At 43.1% G+C, this 15,857-nt stretch overlaps 1 protein-coding gene across 1 annotated transcript in view; it reads right to left on the reverse strand.

Annotated features, from left to right (window-relative positions):
• The window catches only part of SMPD3 (sphingomyelin phosphodiesterase 3), a 129,572-nt gene that overhangs the window by 8,452 nt on the left and 105,263 nt on the right, over nt 1–15,857 (reverse strand). Inside the window, exons 4-8 of the mRNA XM_079988285.1 lie at nt 15,223–15,298; nt 8,607–8,762; nt 5,401–5,490; nt 4,749–4,812; nt 136–298 (exon numbers count right to left, since the gene is read on the reverse strand). Coding sequence (XP_079844411.1) covers nt 136–298; nt 4,749–4,812; nt 5,401–5,490; nt 8,607–8,762; nt 15,223–15,298 — 549 coding nt within the window. The remainder of the gene's footprint in view (nt 1–135; nt 299–4,748; nt 4,813–5,400; nt 5,491–8,606; nt 8,763–15,222; nt 15,299–15,857) is intronic.

Genomic DNA, 15,857 nt, shown 5'->3' on the forward strand with positions numbered 1-15,857 from the left:
ATCAGAGGGTGACTGTTCATAGTGAGCCTTGGGGAATGCTGCTTGAATCAAGAAGCATTGTCCATCACAGCTGATCCCAAATTCTGACATGCAGAACTGTTATCAGTATGCTTGTTCATATGTGACTGGGCTTACCACTTTCCACTCTAGATAGAGTCCTTCTTCAGTGTAAAGCATGTAGTCAATTCGCCTCCCATTCCCCTTCAAAGCTCTCTTCCTCCCCTTCTGACTTGAAGGATGGGTCTTGCTGGTAGGAAAGACAATATAGGCTTTTCGCCCTTCTTCACTTTCCATTGTCCTGGTTAAAAACACACACACACAACGGTTTATTATGTGTCAGATCTACACCTGTGTCATCCACTGTTCTAACAAATATCAAATGGGTTCCCAGTTTTTGGTGGCAGATGCTTTACTGGAGATAGCAAAGGTATGAGATCTTCTATTTCTGAAGTTTCATTTTATATCGGTAATTTCCAGTTAATTACACAAAACTATGGAATAGCATATAAATACACATTACAATTCTCACACACCCAATATCAACAAATTATCTCATGTGCATTGTTGTTGTTGTTATTGTTATTCTAAAGTGCCTAATGTTTCCTGAGAACTGTACAATTCTTTAAAAATAAGATATAAGTTGGTCCATCTAGCTAGATTGTCTACACTGACTGACAGTCAGAAACCTGGTTTCAAGCATAAATCTTTCCCCATCCTACCATAGCTGTCAAACATCCCTTATTTGGCAGGAAACTCCCTTATCCCAGCGCCGTTTCCCGCTGCTGTCCCAGATTGATGATGTCCCTTAAATTTCCTGGGTTTCAAAGGAAGCAGCTCCTCTCCCTCCCTCCCTGCCAGCCAGGGAGGAGGGAGGCTCCAACTGTGTTGCTTGGCTGCGTTGCTCACCCAGTAAGGAGTCTAAGATCAGCTGGGGGGTGGAGTTTGCATGCCTTGTGCCGATCAAATTGGCCGTGTTGCCTGGGGACTCGCCTTTGCTCAGCGCTTCCCAGCGGAGAGGTGACGGTGTTTTTCCTTGCTGCATCCCCTTTTGCCAGGTTGCTGTGTTGTGGGAACCACCGCTTGAGGCTTTGTTTGGCTGCTGGTTGACTAAAATCCCTTATTTTGGCTGCTGATCCCTTATTTTCAAATCTGTAAGTTGACAGCTATGCATCCTACCTAGAGATAATAGGGATTGAACCTTGGATGTTCTGCATGCAAAGCAGATGTTCTGCCACTGAACTCTGATTCTTGTATCCTTGGACAATAAAGCATGCCTCTCTTTGGCTGTCCAGTTCTGGAGGAAGGAGCAGTCAAAGCAGTGTACTTCCCTAGATGTTTACTCAGAAGTATCTCACTGAATGCAATGTGGTTTACTTCCAAGTAAGTGTGCATAGGATTATTGACAATTTGTGGTGAATCATGGGCTAATTCTTCAAATAGTAGTCTTGGACTGAGAATAAGGCACACACCAAAATTACCAGACTATACCATCAATTATTTTGGAAATGAGAGAGATGAAATCTTGATTTTTCCACAGAAGAAAAGGAGACACCAGTTGTCAAGGCCTGTGGGTCCTTTTCAAGAAACTTAAAAGCATATGAAAATAATTGGTACAATTGATTCTTCTTACCCAGCCTTTATCAACCTTTAAAATGTAAAATCCAGTTTTAACATGTTCTGAAGTATTATCTCTGGAGATCTAAGTCAATTGACACTAGCTTGTTTCAGATTAATTTCAGTATCAAGGAATCGATACTTATCAATGATCCCTGGATGCAATTTTTTTTTAACTGCAAAGAGGGAGGTTCATTTCTATGAAGATGGTGGTTCAAATATGGACCGTTCTATAATTAACTGTCTTCAAAAGTGCCACAGACAAGACATTCTTCAGACTGCTTAGGGGGAAAAACTCATGGAATTTTCATTTTTTTTTAATGAAAGAGCTGTGGCTCTGACAGAATTGACCTCTGTTGAAACACCAGCAGATTATCTCTGCTTCATAATAGCAAATTAAGCAAGAAGCTGAGAAAAGTGGCAGGTGTGTGTGCAACACATTTCGCCATATTTCCTGCAATATATTAATTTGAAAAATGGCTGTGTTCTATGGTGTGGTTACTTTATATAAATGGTGGATTTAAGAATGCCTGGAATCCCTTTGCGCATTGTAATTTCTGCCTCCCACCACTCTTCTGCATCCAGCCAGTCCATGAAAGACTTTTACCTTCGCACAACGAGTTACATGTGCTACCACAGTCCTATGCATTTAACTGAGAAGGGAGCACCAGACTGAAACTTTCTAGGGGGCCACCCAGGCTGGCTGCTTCAGTTCACATGTTGTTTTTGAAACTGCAAATTAGGTTAAGTTCTCCTTTAAATGCAAACTGAATTGAATTTCTCCCCCATCCATACTCAAATTACCACCCCCAGCTGCTTTTCTCCCCAGGACATAAAATATATGTGTCTACATATTTCCACTGAGATTTAAAATCTACCGATCTATTGACTGCCCTGCCTGTATTCCCCCCTTTTCTCCTCTAGAGGAAACAATCTTTGTTGGTCAGTCAACAGAAAGAAGCTTGGGTTCTGGATGCCATAGAGCTGAAAATTATGCCTATGGCACCCTGGAGGTGACACTTCCCACCTTTCAGTTTCTTGACTGCACTATGATGGCAGGTGAAGAGTTTCCCTTTCCTCATGAAGTTTGAAATCCAACCACACAATAAGAGGCACAGGGGTTTGCGGGTGCAGACAATTAGCTGACTGGCAGCACTCCACACTCCACTGTTGGGGGAAAGCTGCATCTTTACATGCCCCACATAATGTATGACTTTAGGTGTCGGGCACGTGAGCATGGTTTTGGGGAAATGGCCTCATGGGCCAAATTAGGACCCCTGCCAGCCCCCATTAAGCCCATGGACCAGAGATTCCCCACTACTGGTTTATACTAACTGGCAGTGGCTCTCCAGGGTTTGGGGCGGGAGATCCCAGGGCAGAATTTGAGACCACCTACACACAAGGCAGATGATTTACCACTAAGTTAAGGCTGTTCTTCCCCACTGTATCCACTATAGTATGTATTAAAAGTAGCTGTAAAGTCCTCCAAAACCACCCTGTCACAAAAGTAACTCCATCTCTCTGATATCACTGAAAAATTATGTAGTGTGCCACTTCAATCTCAGTGACGTCCGCCATGATAATCAATATAAGGAACTGATAAATTGCCCTTTTGGTGCCAAAGATTGTCTGGGCTGATAGACTATAACCTGACTGTATACAACATTGTGACAGCTTTAGACCCGCAATAAAACTTGACTGATAAGCAGGTGACCGCCCCTTTGAATAGTGGATTGGTATTAAGTGAAAGAGACCAACAACCAATCCACCCTAGGTCTCTGAATATCTTAATTAAATGGCTGTTTCTTCACTAGTTGCCCTAACAGTATCCTATTAATCAAGTCAGAGGTGGAGGCACATTGTGACTAAGTAGCAACGGTGTTTATTGATCTTTTAAATAAGGAAATAGGTCCATGTAGTCACTCTTATTGATGTATTTAATAGTGCAGGCTTCTTAACTTTATTAATAGATTTCCAGAGGTTGGTGCTGGAAGTCTAATGGAAGCCTAATTTACTGGGCTCTTTCCAGAACTATTCATGCCAGTATAAATAGGGTGATAAATTAGTTTCTATAGCTTGGGCAAATTTTATTATTGAAGGATTTCCACAAGAGTCCATTCTAAACCTCATCTAGTTTGTCAATGACAATAGCAATTTCAGATGGGTATCATTTGCAAGCTCTTCAGCAAGTTTTCTTTTTAAAGATGACATTACAATTTGAGAGCTGCTTGACAACACATCAATTACGCATAGGGATTAAATGCCAAACAAACAAGGTGTCTTGAAAGACCAAGAGGAACTGGACTTAAAATAAATGAGAAGTTTGCTTTCAGAAGTGCTACAGACCACAAACTTTGTGAGTGCTTACTTTTTTGCCTTAGGGCCTGTGGAATTTTACTGCATTTGATTTTGGGGAGAAAAAAAAAGGTCAGTTTGCACTGTGGCAAATCCTACATGCCAGAGTAAAACGGAAATGAGGTCTAGGCCCTCCAGTCTGGACCAACACAGGAAATGTTCACCCTGCCCTGGATTCAGCCCCAAATCAATCTGGAAGTGAGGGTAAAGGTAAAGGTATCCCTGACCATTAGGTCCAGTCGTGGACGACTTTATGGTTGCGGCACTCATCTCGCTTTATTGGCCGAGGAAGCCATTGTACAGCTTCCGGGTCATGTGGCCAGCATGACTAAGCCGCTTCTGGCAAACCAGAGCAGCGCACGGAAACACCGTTTACCTTCCCGCCGGAGCGGTACCTATTTATCTACTTGCACTTTGACGTGCTTTCAAACAGCTAGGTTGGCAGGAGCAGGGACCAAGCAATGGGAGCTCACCCCATTGCGGGGATTCGAACTGCTGACCTTCTGATCGGCAAGCCTTTTATTTCGGGGGGGGGGGGGTACTCAAGGGTACGCAGTACCAGTACCCCTTTTTTGTTGTTAAAAAGTGTGGCACTTGCTGTAACAACTTCAAGGTGAGTACTGGAACCTACTGAGTGAGAGCGAAGAAAGAGACACTCTCTCCTCCCCACCACCACCACTGAAAACACTATTCAAAATATAAAAGCAATACTCATTGGTGGTGCAGATTTAAAAAGCAGCCACTATATTGTATAAGCAGAGAAACAAGGCGGTACTTACTTCTGCAGGTTATCTGCTGTGCACACTTCTTCATCGTATAGTCCTTCTGGATCTAACAAGGTTCCTAGGAAGAGAAAGGAATTCATGGGTCTCCTATCAACCTTGGCTTTCTCCCTAATGGATGTAGACCAGAGTCTGTATGCAGTACTGAGTTGCGTTGCTGCTTCCATATATGATGCCAGTTTTGAGGCAGGTAAAGGTGCAGCTGGGCCAGGAGGGGGTTTGTACATGCCAACCAGCTGGTTGGCAGCACCTGCCAAGCCCTGTGCACAGCTCTTTTCCACCATCTTTAGTCCCATCTCCATCTGAAATGTCATGCCGCTCTTTAAACTTAAATACAATGATGGTTGGGGAAGATAAATAAAACCATTATTCGTGTTACACCGTGAGTGTGTGTTTTGATGTTTTCTTAATCTTCTTAAGCATATTTTATACAACAGCAGAGCAGCTTGTCAAATTCTGAAGGCTGAAACAAAAGCTGCTGAGAACTATGTGAATGGGTTGTGAATTGAACTGAAATGGAAATTCTTTCCTTTCCAGAGGAAATGAACTAATTCCTTTTTTGGGGGGGTGAACTGGAACAGATTAATGAGCTCCCCCCCCCCAAGCACTGCTCCCAACCCAAGCCCAAGGCCATGGCAACATCCCTTACCAATTGCCCATGATTTGTCCTCCCCTGGACCAAGCCGGCATGGGTCCTTGTAGCGCGTAAACAAGGAATGCTGCTGCTCCAGCTTGTCATCTGTAGCGAGAACACAAAGGACCAACAATAAGGACATCAGTGGCATGCGAAGAAAGGCAAGGGCAGGGGGAGGCAGGGTTGAGCAACCTGCAGCCCTCCTGATGCTGCTGGATTGCAACTCCCAGCAGCCCCAGCAAGCTCAGGCAATGGTCAGGGAATAAAATCTAGAGGCCACAGCTTGAGAAACCAGAGGCCATGCAGTGGGCATTCCTCACTCATCCTGGATTTATATTGCATTGCATTTACTTGGGGCTGCCCTATGTCTGGATTTTCCCGTACATCACTGGGATTTCAAAGGCGGAAAGGCAATTTCCGAACTGCAGCATTTTGTCCTGGATCTTAGGCAAGTCAATCTAAAAATTGTGGGTTTTTTTGGGGGGTATTTTTGTTTAAAAGAAAGTTCAACAACTTTCAGGTCTTCCTAAAAAAACCTCACCAATTTTGGGAATTTCCTTTAAAAAAAGCTCAACAATTTTAGTGGTTCCCTTCAAAAAAGCTTGGGTGTCCTGGTTTTTACTTTTTGAAATATGGCAACCCTAACTTACTTCCATGCCACTTAATACCAAGGCAGTCTCTAAGCAATTCATTAAAACATGGAAGAGTTGTATCCAACTAAGTTTTAAGCCCATTGAAATTAATGGACCTGCACTAGGTCTACTCCAAGTATGACTAGCAATGGATAAAGCCCACACTATACACTTTTCTTTTCTTTTCTTTTCCTCTTCCTTACTCCCATGTAGATCTCTCTAGACCTGTCAATTATTCCTTGGAGTTGGACTGATTTTTAGATTGGCTAAGGCAGGCAGCTAATTCAAGCAGTCAAATATGGTCAATTTTCTATTTTATTGCTGCAGTTTGCTGGGGAGGAGGAATTATTTGGAAATGCCATTTGAAGGCATTAAAATTGTCTTGTTAAGTTTTGGGCAATTGTTTATTATTTATTCATTATTAAATTTCTATACCGTCTTTCATCTAAAGATCACAGGGCAGTTTACAATATAAAAACACAAAAATACATACAATGAAAACAATACACACACATACATACAAACACACACACAAGTCCCTGATTAAAAGGCCATAGATTGGTTAACTAGCTAGAGGCCTGGGGGAAAAGGAATGTTTTTGCCTGGCACACCTAAAGATATGTGGTGAAGGCGCCAGAGCATTCCACAAACGATGAGCTACTGCAAAAAAAAGGCCCGTTCTCATGTTGCCGCCCTCTGGACCTCTCGCGGAGGAGGCACATGAAGAAGGGCCTCAGATGATGATCGTAGGGTCCAGGTCAGTTCATATGGGGAGAGGTTTATGCAGTCAGACTTTTTCATTCCATTCTGCTTTAGAGCTAAGCCTGTGCAAACACCTGAAACCTATGATGCCTCTTAATCATTATTCTGCATCTCTCCTGAAAGAAAAGAAAAAAGAATTTCTTTTTGCTTCTCCTGGGGGAATCCCACAAGTGGCTGCCACCGGCACTAATGATGTCATTTGTCACTGTCTATTGTCAAGGCAACACAATCCATAAATGCGAGGCTTTTAAAAAGCGGTAAGGAAAAGAAGAAAGAAGCCAAACTGCTAAAAATAAAACAGTGCTTTGAAGGTTATGCCGATCAGATCATCTGGCCAGGGTTCACACTTCTGCATCTTACTTTATAGAGCAGTGACCTGATTTGCATCCAGGTATCTAAGGGTCGGGCCAAAAAAAAAGGTTGCCAAAAAGTAGCTCTTTCAGTCTCATGCCAATTTATTATTGCCCATTTCATAGGTCCATCACAGGCACTGACTCCTAAGGGCTGAGGCAGTCTTGGTCCCCTGAATATATATATATTTTTTAGGGGGGCTTGGCCCCCTCAATGCTCAGAGGACATTTGGCTTTGCCCTCTGGCTCCTCACAACATTGTGTTGGGCCACCTAAAAAATATGGATAAGCTGGCGCCTCTGTTGTCCATCAGGGCTGCTAGCAATGATACCAGAGGCTATAAATGGCTTCTAGGGATGGGGGAGATTTTTTGTTCAGTTCACGTTTAAAGGAAATTTGCACTTTCCAAAACAATATGTGAGCTGAAACACAGCACTCCTTCAAAATTTTCACATCATCCAATTTTGTTCTCATCTTGCCTTGGAAACAGCAAATGTGGCAAGTTGGCCATGAAATGAGAACGGAATCAAATTTCTCTCCATCTCTATTACCAGCTACACTGATGCGAATCTTTGTAAATCTCAGTAAGCTAAAAATTTCTCCAAAAAGAGATTTCTAGGAAAACTTTTGGAGAATTTCACCCTTTGGATATTCAGTGAAATCCACACACTCCCCATTTTGCTGCCTGCAAAGAGCATGGTGAATTTTAAAAGGCCTGCCCAGTCCTTGCAGTAGCCTAGCTTCTGTTTATTGATTTGGCCATTTATGCCTATCTTTCTATGATAAAGTCAAGTGTAAGGTGGTTCACAAAGAAAAAACGCAGCACAACTAAATTAAAAGCAAACTGAAGAACAGAATGAGCAGCAATAAATCAGCATCATTTCACATTATCTCTCTGTTTATTTTAATAAATTAACCCCATTTATTAAAAAGCATCGCTTTCTCCAGTGATTCATTATAACTCTACTTCACCCTTGTTTATCCCAGTACATTGTCATGAACTTCACACTAGGAAGCAGAGCAGGGAATTATTAGGAAAAAAGGATGGCGATGAAGAAGAGGAGGGTAAGGACCAGTGGGGTTCCAGGCACAACACAGTGTTGGCCAATGAAGGCAGGTCCATTAGGATGAATGGGGCACTGCCCCACCAACCTTGGTCTATCACCAGCCAGCCTAACCCTGTCTGCCTTCTTACAGTCCAGGGGGTGACACTAGCTGCCAGCTTTGCTCTCCTTAATCTCAGTGTTGTCTTTAGCAGGGAGGAGGATAGGGGTAAAAGTAAAATTCCTCTGCCTGCCACTGGCTCTGGATTTATCTTTACTGGATTTCTCTGTCCTTTGCCCCACCAGTCCCAATGGGCACCAACCACCATGGGCAGAGGTGGATTTAGGGCAGTGTAACCAGCACTGTTGTGCTGTGCACTGAGCCTAGGGCTTAGCAGCTTAAAATACATCAAGCAAATAAGTGGCCGTCTCACCTGATGAACAATTGTCAAAGTTGAGATCTCCACAGAGTACATCAAATGCCACCAGCTCCTCTGGATTGGCTGTGCTGGAGGAGGAGGTAGATTTTCTGAAATCAGCCAGCCAATCCTGAAGCAGATCCAGTTGTTCGCATCGAACAGTACTGTCCCCTGCAGAAAGCACAAAACAAGGGTTCTGGAGCAAATTCAAATTTCATTGTATTTATTGTGGTGGTATCTTAAGCTACTAGACCATAAGATGCAATTCTAAAATAAACATGTTGGAGTTCCTTCAAATGTAAAGAGTTGGGTTTTTTTAAGGAGTAGAAGAATGTGAGTATTGTGTAGAACAGGAATGGGAACCTATGACCCTCGAGAGGTTGTTGACCATTGTTCATTCTTCCTGAGGCTGAGGGAAGCTGGTCCAACATCTCCTGAACAGCCACAGATTTCCCATCCCTGGAGTAGAATGTGGATTTAAAAGCATTTTCAATGAAAGACAATTGGCAAACTTTCTGTTTCTTTATTTTAAATACTTCTTACCCATTCTAGATGAGCCAGATGGACCAATGGTTTAACTCAGTATAAGACAGCTTCCTACATCTGATCATGGGATTAAGGTGGCAACTTTGTTGGGTAAGGACAAAAGAGCTCACTGGTGGAGCATCTGCACATGGTCCCAGGTTCAGTCCCTGGCACCTCCAAGTAGGGATGAGAGAGACTCCTGCCTGAAAATCCTGGAGAGCTGCTGCCAGTCAGTGTAGACAATACTGAGATATTTGGACCAGTGATCTGACTCAGTATAAAGCAGCTTCCCATGTTCCCGAGGGCTCAGTCAACTGCTCCTTTTGTTTGTACAAGAGAATGAAAGTACTCCACACAACATAAGGAACACAGGAACCTGCTTATATGGGACCAGGCCATTGGCCCTATGCTGACTGGCAAGATTTCTCCACTTCTGTCAGGAGAAGTTGGGGATTAAACCTGGGACCTTCTGTTTGCAAATCAGGTGCACTCCCAAAAGGGTTGGGGAGAAAGCCCTTTTGGTTACACAGCTATAAATGGAAACTGAGCACCTACACTTGGCGGCGGCAGCATTCCATGCAGTGGAAAGGGGCAGGGGGAGATTTCACATATGCCTTTGTTTATCTAGTGAGGTCCAACTGATACTCTCCAAGGGCTCTGCCAGGTTTGCATCATCAGGTAGCTGCCCCTCACTTTTGCAATTTGATTTATGGCACAGTGTGTCTGTGTGATGCACAAGCCATAAACGTCCTTGCTTGACTTCCTTACCTCATCCATCATTCACACCATTCTGTTCAAAGATAATTTGGAGCTGGCTTGGAAATTTCCCTTTTGAATCACCAATAACAGCACGCATGTATGCGACATGCTACATATGTTTTCATTAGCTCAGGCTGAACCGCTTCCCATCTAGTGTTTTCAGTTATTCAATATCTGTTGGCTGGTTTTAGGCAAGGAAAAAAATATAGATCTACAAAATTTGTGACTGAAGGCACAAGGGGGTATTGAATGAGTAACTTTTAGCTACCCAGTGTGTCATGTGCCTTATTCGCTGAGCCAGCAGGACAACTCTCCACAAGAGGAAGCCACCGGCTACTATTTCCTGCTCTTGGGTTCTCCCAACTGCAGACAGTCAGAAGGAGGTACTGCTGCTCAATGATTTAGAGCAGGCTTCCTTAACCTTGGCCCTCCAGATGTTTTTGGCCTACAACTCCCATGATCCCTAGCTAGCAGGACCAGTGGTCAGGGATGATGGGAATTGTAGTCTCAAAACATCTGGAGGGCTGAGGTTGAGGAAGCCTGATTTAGAGATTGTGAAATGACACAAGGGGCAATGGGATTTGCCCTGACTTAAAAAATCCAACTCCAGCCTGGATCTACAACTTGAGAAACAACATGTCTCTTGAGTAAAGGCCAAATTGCTAGCAGACAAAGTTGGTTACTCAAACATTAAGGCCTCCAAGTTAAATGGGACTTGCTTCCTCAAAAGTGTGGATTGGATTCTGAGAGCCCTGACACTCTCAGTGGAAAATGGTCTTTTTAATTTTTGAGTTGCTGTGTTGTTGTCTGGTTTTATTTTATTTTTTAATCTGAACACGCAGTGTTGGTGCTAAACATTGTAGGAGTGATTTTTAAAATTCATATCTACAACTCAAGCAGCAAATCAAAAGAAGTCACTGTGAAGAATGCAACAGATCACTTTTGAATCAAGTATAATTGAATGAGGCAGAGGGTTGGGGTGGATTTCCCAGTTCTGATTTGTAAGTTTCCACCAGACTGGCTGCAACCAACATCCTGCTCTGCTTTTCTTTCTGATTTCCAGTGGATAATTCCTATAGATTATTTTGTGGTATTTTTGCTTATTTATTCAAAAGAAAAAAACATCTATTCTATTTACTTGATCTTTCTTATTGAAATGAAATGTTTTCATGCCGCTCGGTTAGTTAATTGCATATCATGTTCTTATTGTTGCAGGATTTCATTTGACAGGGTTTCTTGCCCTGCAAGGCTGTATAAAAATACTGGGTGGTGTTAAACTAAGTTTTACTCAGAGCAGACCAACTAAAACAAATGGACCTAACTTAATGTTCATTAATGTCAATCGGTCTACTCTGAGTAAAACTTACTTGACCCGTATCCGCTTAAATAAAATAAAATAAAATATTAAATGCGTATGAGTGGAGTTTGTTCTTTTGCTCTATGCTGGGAGCTTTTTGTCACCCCCTTTATTTAAAGCATGTGGTTTGTGTGGTAGAGATTTATACTTATGGTTTGCACTTAAAGGGGAATCAACCAGATTCACACTTTCTAAAACAATCCGCAAACACAGCCATCCTTCAAAATTCACATTTATCTGAATTTTGCAATACAGTTCTCCAACCGAGTGCACAAAAAATGCATATGCTGGTAAGATATGAGCATAAAAATGCATGCTAATGACAATAACATACAAAATTGCATTTTATTAGGGGAAATTACTTTGCAGAAATGTGTATATCAAGGGAAAATTGTTCTAAGAAGAGTTTGGATTTGATATCCTGCTTTATCACTACCCTTAGGAGTCTCAAAGCGGCTAACATTCTCCTTTCCCTTCTTTCCCCACAACAAACACCCTGTGAGGTGAGTGGGGCTGAGAGACTTCAGAGAAGTGTGACTGGCCCAAGGTCACCCAGAAGCTGCATGTGGAGGAGCGGAGATGCGAACCCGGTTCCCCAGATTACGAGTCCACCACTCTTAACCACTACACCACACTGGCTCTCTAAGGATCTAAGGATTTTAGGGGGGGAAGCAAATTGATGTGGAAATGTGGACAATGGAATTTCATTTTGGGAAAAGGAGAAACTGTAATGGACAGATTTTCTCATTGTTGGTGGTGGGTCTTCCCCCTGCTCATGATTTTCAATTCAAAATCACCTCCGACACATTTTCTCAGTTAAGAGCAGCTCTAAGGAGATTATCCATAAGGGCCCGGTGTTTTTGGGCTGACAAAGGGTCTCCACTTCTGCTTTAAGTGCTGACTCCACTGTCCCCAACACTATTCTTCCCAACGCTATTCTTCCCCAACACTATTCTTCCTCCTGCTTCCCAAATTGCAGCACCGGTGCATCTGCCAACTTGAGCTGTTGCACGTACACCTCTGAATTCTAAACTGGAGCCAGGCTTACTTTCAGCAACCATCAATTTGTATGTTTCAAAACATTTCCAAATAGGCTTTCTTTGACAAAAACACATCCCAGACCACCTTTTATGTGGCTCAAGCTTTCCTTTTCTGCCATCATGTTCCATCCCTCATTTTTTAGAAACACAAGAAATGTTTTGGATGAGATAACCAGCACAGCCAAGGAAACTCCACTGTTATGAACTCAGGTCATTCTGTTTCGTTCCATAAATGAACAGAGATTTATTGAAGGACATCTAAGCTTTTAAAACTTAAGCTCTCTTGTATTTGAATACAGTGTGATAGATAAGCCGGGAAATATGAAGCAAAAATACGAAAGACAAACAGGAAAGGAACTTGGAAGCCTTAAAGGGAGACATTCTGATGGGGCAAAGGGGGATTATTCCAGTCCTCTCTCGCCATGCTCCTTCTTTGCCTTAAATCTCAGTGAGATGGTCCAAGAGTAAATCCACTAGAAATTGGCAGGGGGTGCAGGGGGTGGGGAATAGTATGAAGGAACTGTACAAGCACTGCACAAATAGCCATAATATCACATCTGGGTATTATTATTACTACATTTGTTTCAATACTTTCATACTTTAAGGTTGAATACCACTGTTTCAATGTGTCTCCAATGGCTACCAGCCATGATGGCAAGGTTCTCCCTCCATCGATGGTGGCAGTATGCCTCTGAAAGTCAATTGCTGGGAATCACAAGTGCTCAGAGTACTGTTGCATTCAGGTCCTGCTTTTGGGCTTCCCATTAGGGCACTTGATTGGCCACAGTGAGAGCAGGGTGATGGATCGAATGGGGCATTGGCCCAATATAGAGAAGGTACCAAATTGATACATCCCTGCTACAAAAGAAGTGTATTGAGAAGACAACAAAACCAGAGTCTGTTTCACGTCATGAATAAGATCAGCAAAACGAAGAGTAGAATTGGCTCAAAAATATATTGGGAGGCCTATTACTTATTGGGCACTGTGGTTTAAACCACTGAGCCCACTGGGCTTGCCGATCAGAAGGTCAACCTAGCAGTTCGAAAGCATACCAGTGCAAATAGATAAATAGGTACTGCTGTGGCGGGAATGAAAATGGCATTTCTGTGTGCTCTGGTTTCCGTCACGGTGACCTGTTGTGCCAGAAGCGGTTTAGTCATGCTGGCCACATTACCCAGAAAGCTGTCTGTGGACAAATGCCAGCTCCCTCGGCCTGAAAGTGAGATGAGTGCCGCAACCCCATAGTCACCTTTGACTGAACTTGACTGTCCAGGAGTCCTTTATCTCCTTATTTGATCCAAGAACTACATTCAACCTTTGTACCCCAAAGTTGATATTGTTAACATGTCCATTCCAACCCATCACTCTTTTGTATCAGCTCTTTACAAAACAAAGTCTAGAATGTTCCATCTCCAATGTTGTATATACAGGAGAAATATTTTTACAAAGAGTCCTAGACTTCTGCTAACAGTTTATGCTGGGAGAGGAAAGGTTGACAAGTTGAATTTATTTGATCGCTATAAAGAGACTTGGTCTATAAGGTGTTTCCCACCAATGCCACCATTCCTTGTAGAAGTTAGGTAGCAGCAGGGAGGGCAAAGCTTTTAAATTTATAGGCTAACCCCAAAGCTTTACCAGATGACACAATGTTTATCTTGAGATAAGATTTAAATAATATTTGGATTATCAACCATTACGCAGATTGGCTGAGGGTGGCAAGTTTATTTGCTGACATGAGGTTGGTAGAGAAACAAAGTTGCCCTGGTCTCTTTCTGGATACTCTCAGGTGGCCATGAAATGACTCAACATGGTGGTTTTCACCGTCCACATCATAAGCTGATTTTTTTTACAGTTGTATTGTGCTGGAGATTTACGTGAAACAAGGTAATGGGAAAGATCCAGTAAATAGTGGAAGGAGAGGCCAAGGCGAGTTCAGTAAACCATGTTTCACATGGAGTGAATCACACCACAATACAAGCTCCTTTGTGCTGGCTTGGGGGTAGTTGGATTGGATGGAGGTGTCCCTTCACTGAGCTCCCCCAGCTTCTGCCAGCCTCTATCCAATGTCACTCCGCCAGCATGGAGCTCACTATTCTGCCTGCCAAATGTATGGGACATCAGGATCTGGGGACAGAGGGGCACAGCAGGCCTGGGATCTGCTGGGAACTCAAGGCAGACTGACTACCACCCCATGACAGCAACTAGACCCAATTTGGGCCCAACTCCTGTGCCAACTCTAGGTTGGTGCAGAGATTTGCAAGCTTCCCAGCTTCTGCTCCAACCAGCACATAGGAGCCAATTCCTAGGGGCAGAGGTCCTTCTGGTCACACCGATAAATTATTAGAGGGGGCTGGGCCTCCCCAAAGTTGATGGGCATTGCACTTCAAATGATGTGTGTGCACCATGTCTTGTGATCAAATATGTGGGGTGGGGCTTATCTCCCCCCAAATTTTATTCATGTTGGTACCCTTGAGCTACCAACATGAGCAACAGATGTGGTAGCCTCTGTCTATTTCTAGTTTATGACACTTTTGCATCTACTCACTCGTATGTCTCTCCAATCCTTCATCTATCGATATGTTTTTAAGCCCTCACAGAAATTTGTATTGAAATATGTATTTTCAATCTATTTTCTTTTAAAATTCATTTCTAAATGTGTTTCCTCTCTAATTCCCACCCCGCTTGAAGCCAGCATTTCGGCACCTGGCCCTCTCTCGATGGATCTTAGGCTTCCAATAGACCTTGCAGACCTGATGTCTGTCTGCTTGCCCTGGCTCTGCAGAATACTTAGGTTAATGTACAACCCTTCCCTGTCTGCAACATTTTCAGCTGAGATGGTTAAAGTACTGACAAGAGACCACTGAGAATAGCCAAACCCACTCTTTCTATCTCTATTCTACAATAAGTAGCAAAAGAAGCAAAACAAAAGGATAGCAATCTGTACGGTACCTGCCAGAGCTTGCAAGTGAGTGCAGGAAATGTATCCCACAATTCTTTGGTCCTGAGGTGTACTTCCCACTTGCACCTGGAAGGAAAATAAGAGAGGAATAGAAGGGTTAATGGACAACCATCAGGCCTTTCAGGATCAAAACCCATTAACTGCAGATAAAACATGAGAACTATTTTTTTTGGTAGCAAAGGTCTCAGGTAAGCATAGCTGTTCTCAGAGTAGAAGAGGCACTGGTTGTTCTTCTTGGGGGGTTTTAGGTGCATTTTGCAACATGCCCTTGATGCAATAATAGTGCATTGGTGATAGCTTTATACGGGACCATCCACATATCATACTGCTTTATTACTTGTATTGTGATGCTTCCCCAATGTTACAACACAAATACCATCTGGAGGGGCACCCTTGCACTATAGTGCAACGAAAAGAGGAGAAGATCCAGAACACAGACACACACACAGCTCTCCTCTTTGCCAGAGGGGAGCCTGAGAGCCCATTTTCAGTGGGAGCATGAGAAGAGGACAATAGGTGAACCTTAAATGAACTTCATGAAGGACTGCTAGCCATGGTCTTGCTTTTGGACCAGAGGAAGAAGAAGAAGAAGAGTTTGGATTTGATATCCCGCCTTTCACTCCCC

Source organism: Podarcis cretensis, assembly GCF_951804945.1.
Source record: "Podarcis cretensis genome assembly, chromosome: 8".
NCBI lineage: Eukaryota > Metazoa > Chordata > Lepidosauria > Squamata > Lacertidae > Podarcis > Podarcis cretensis.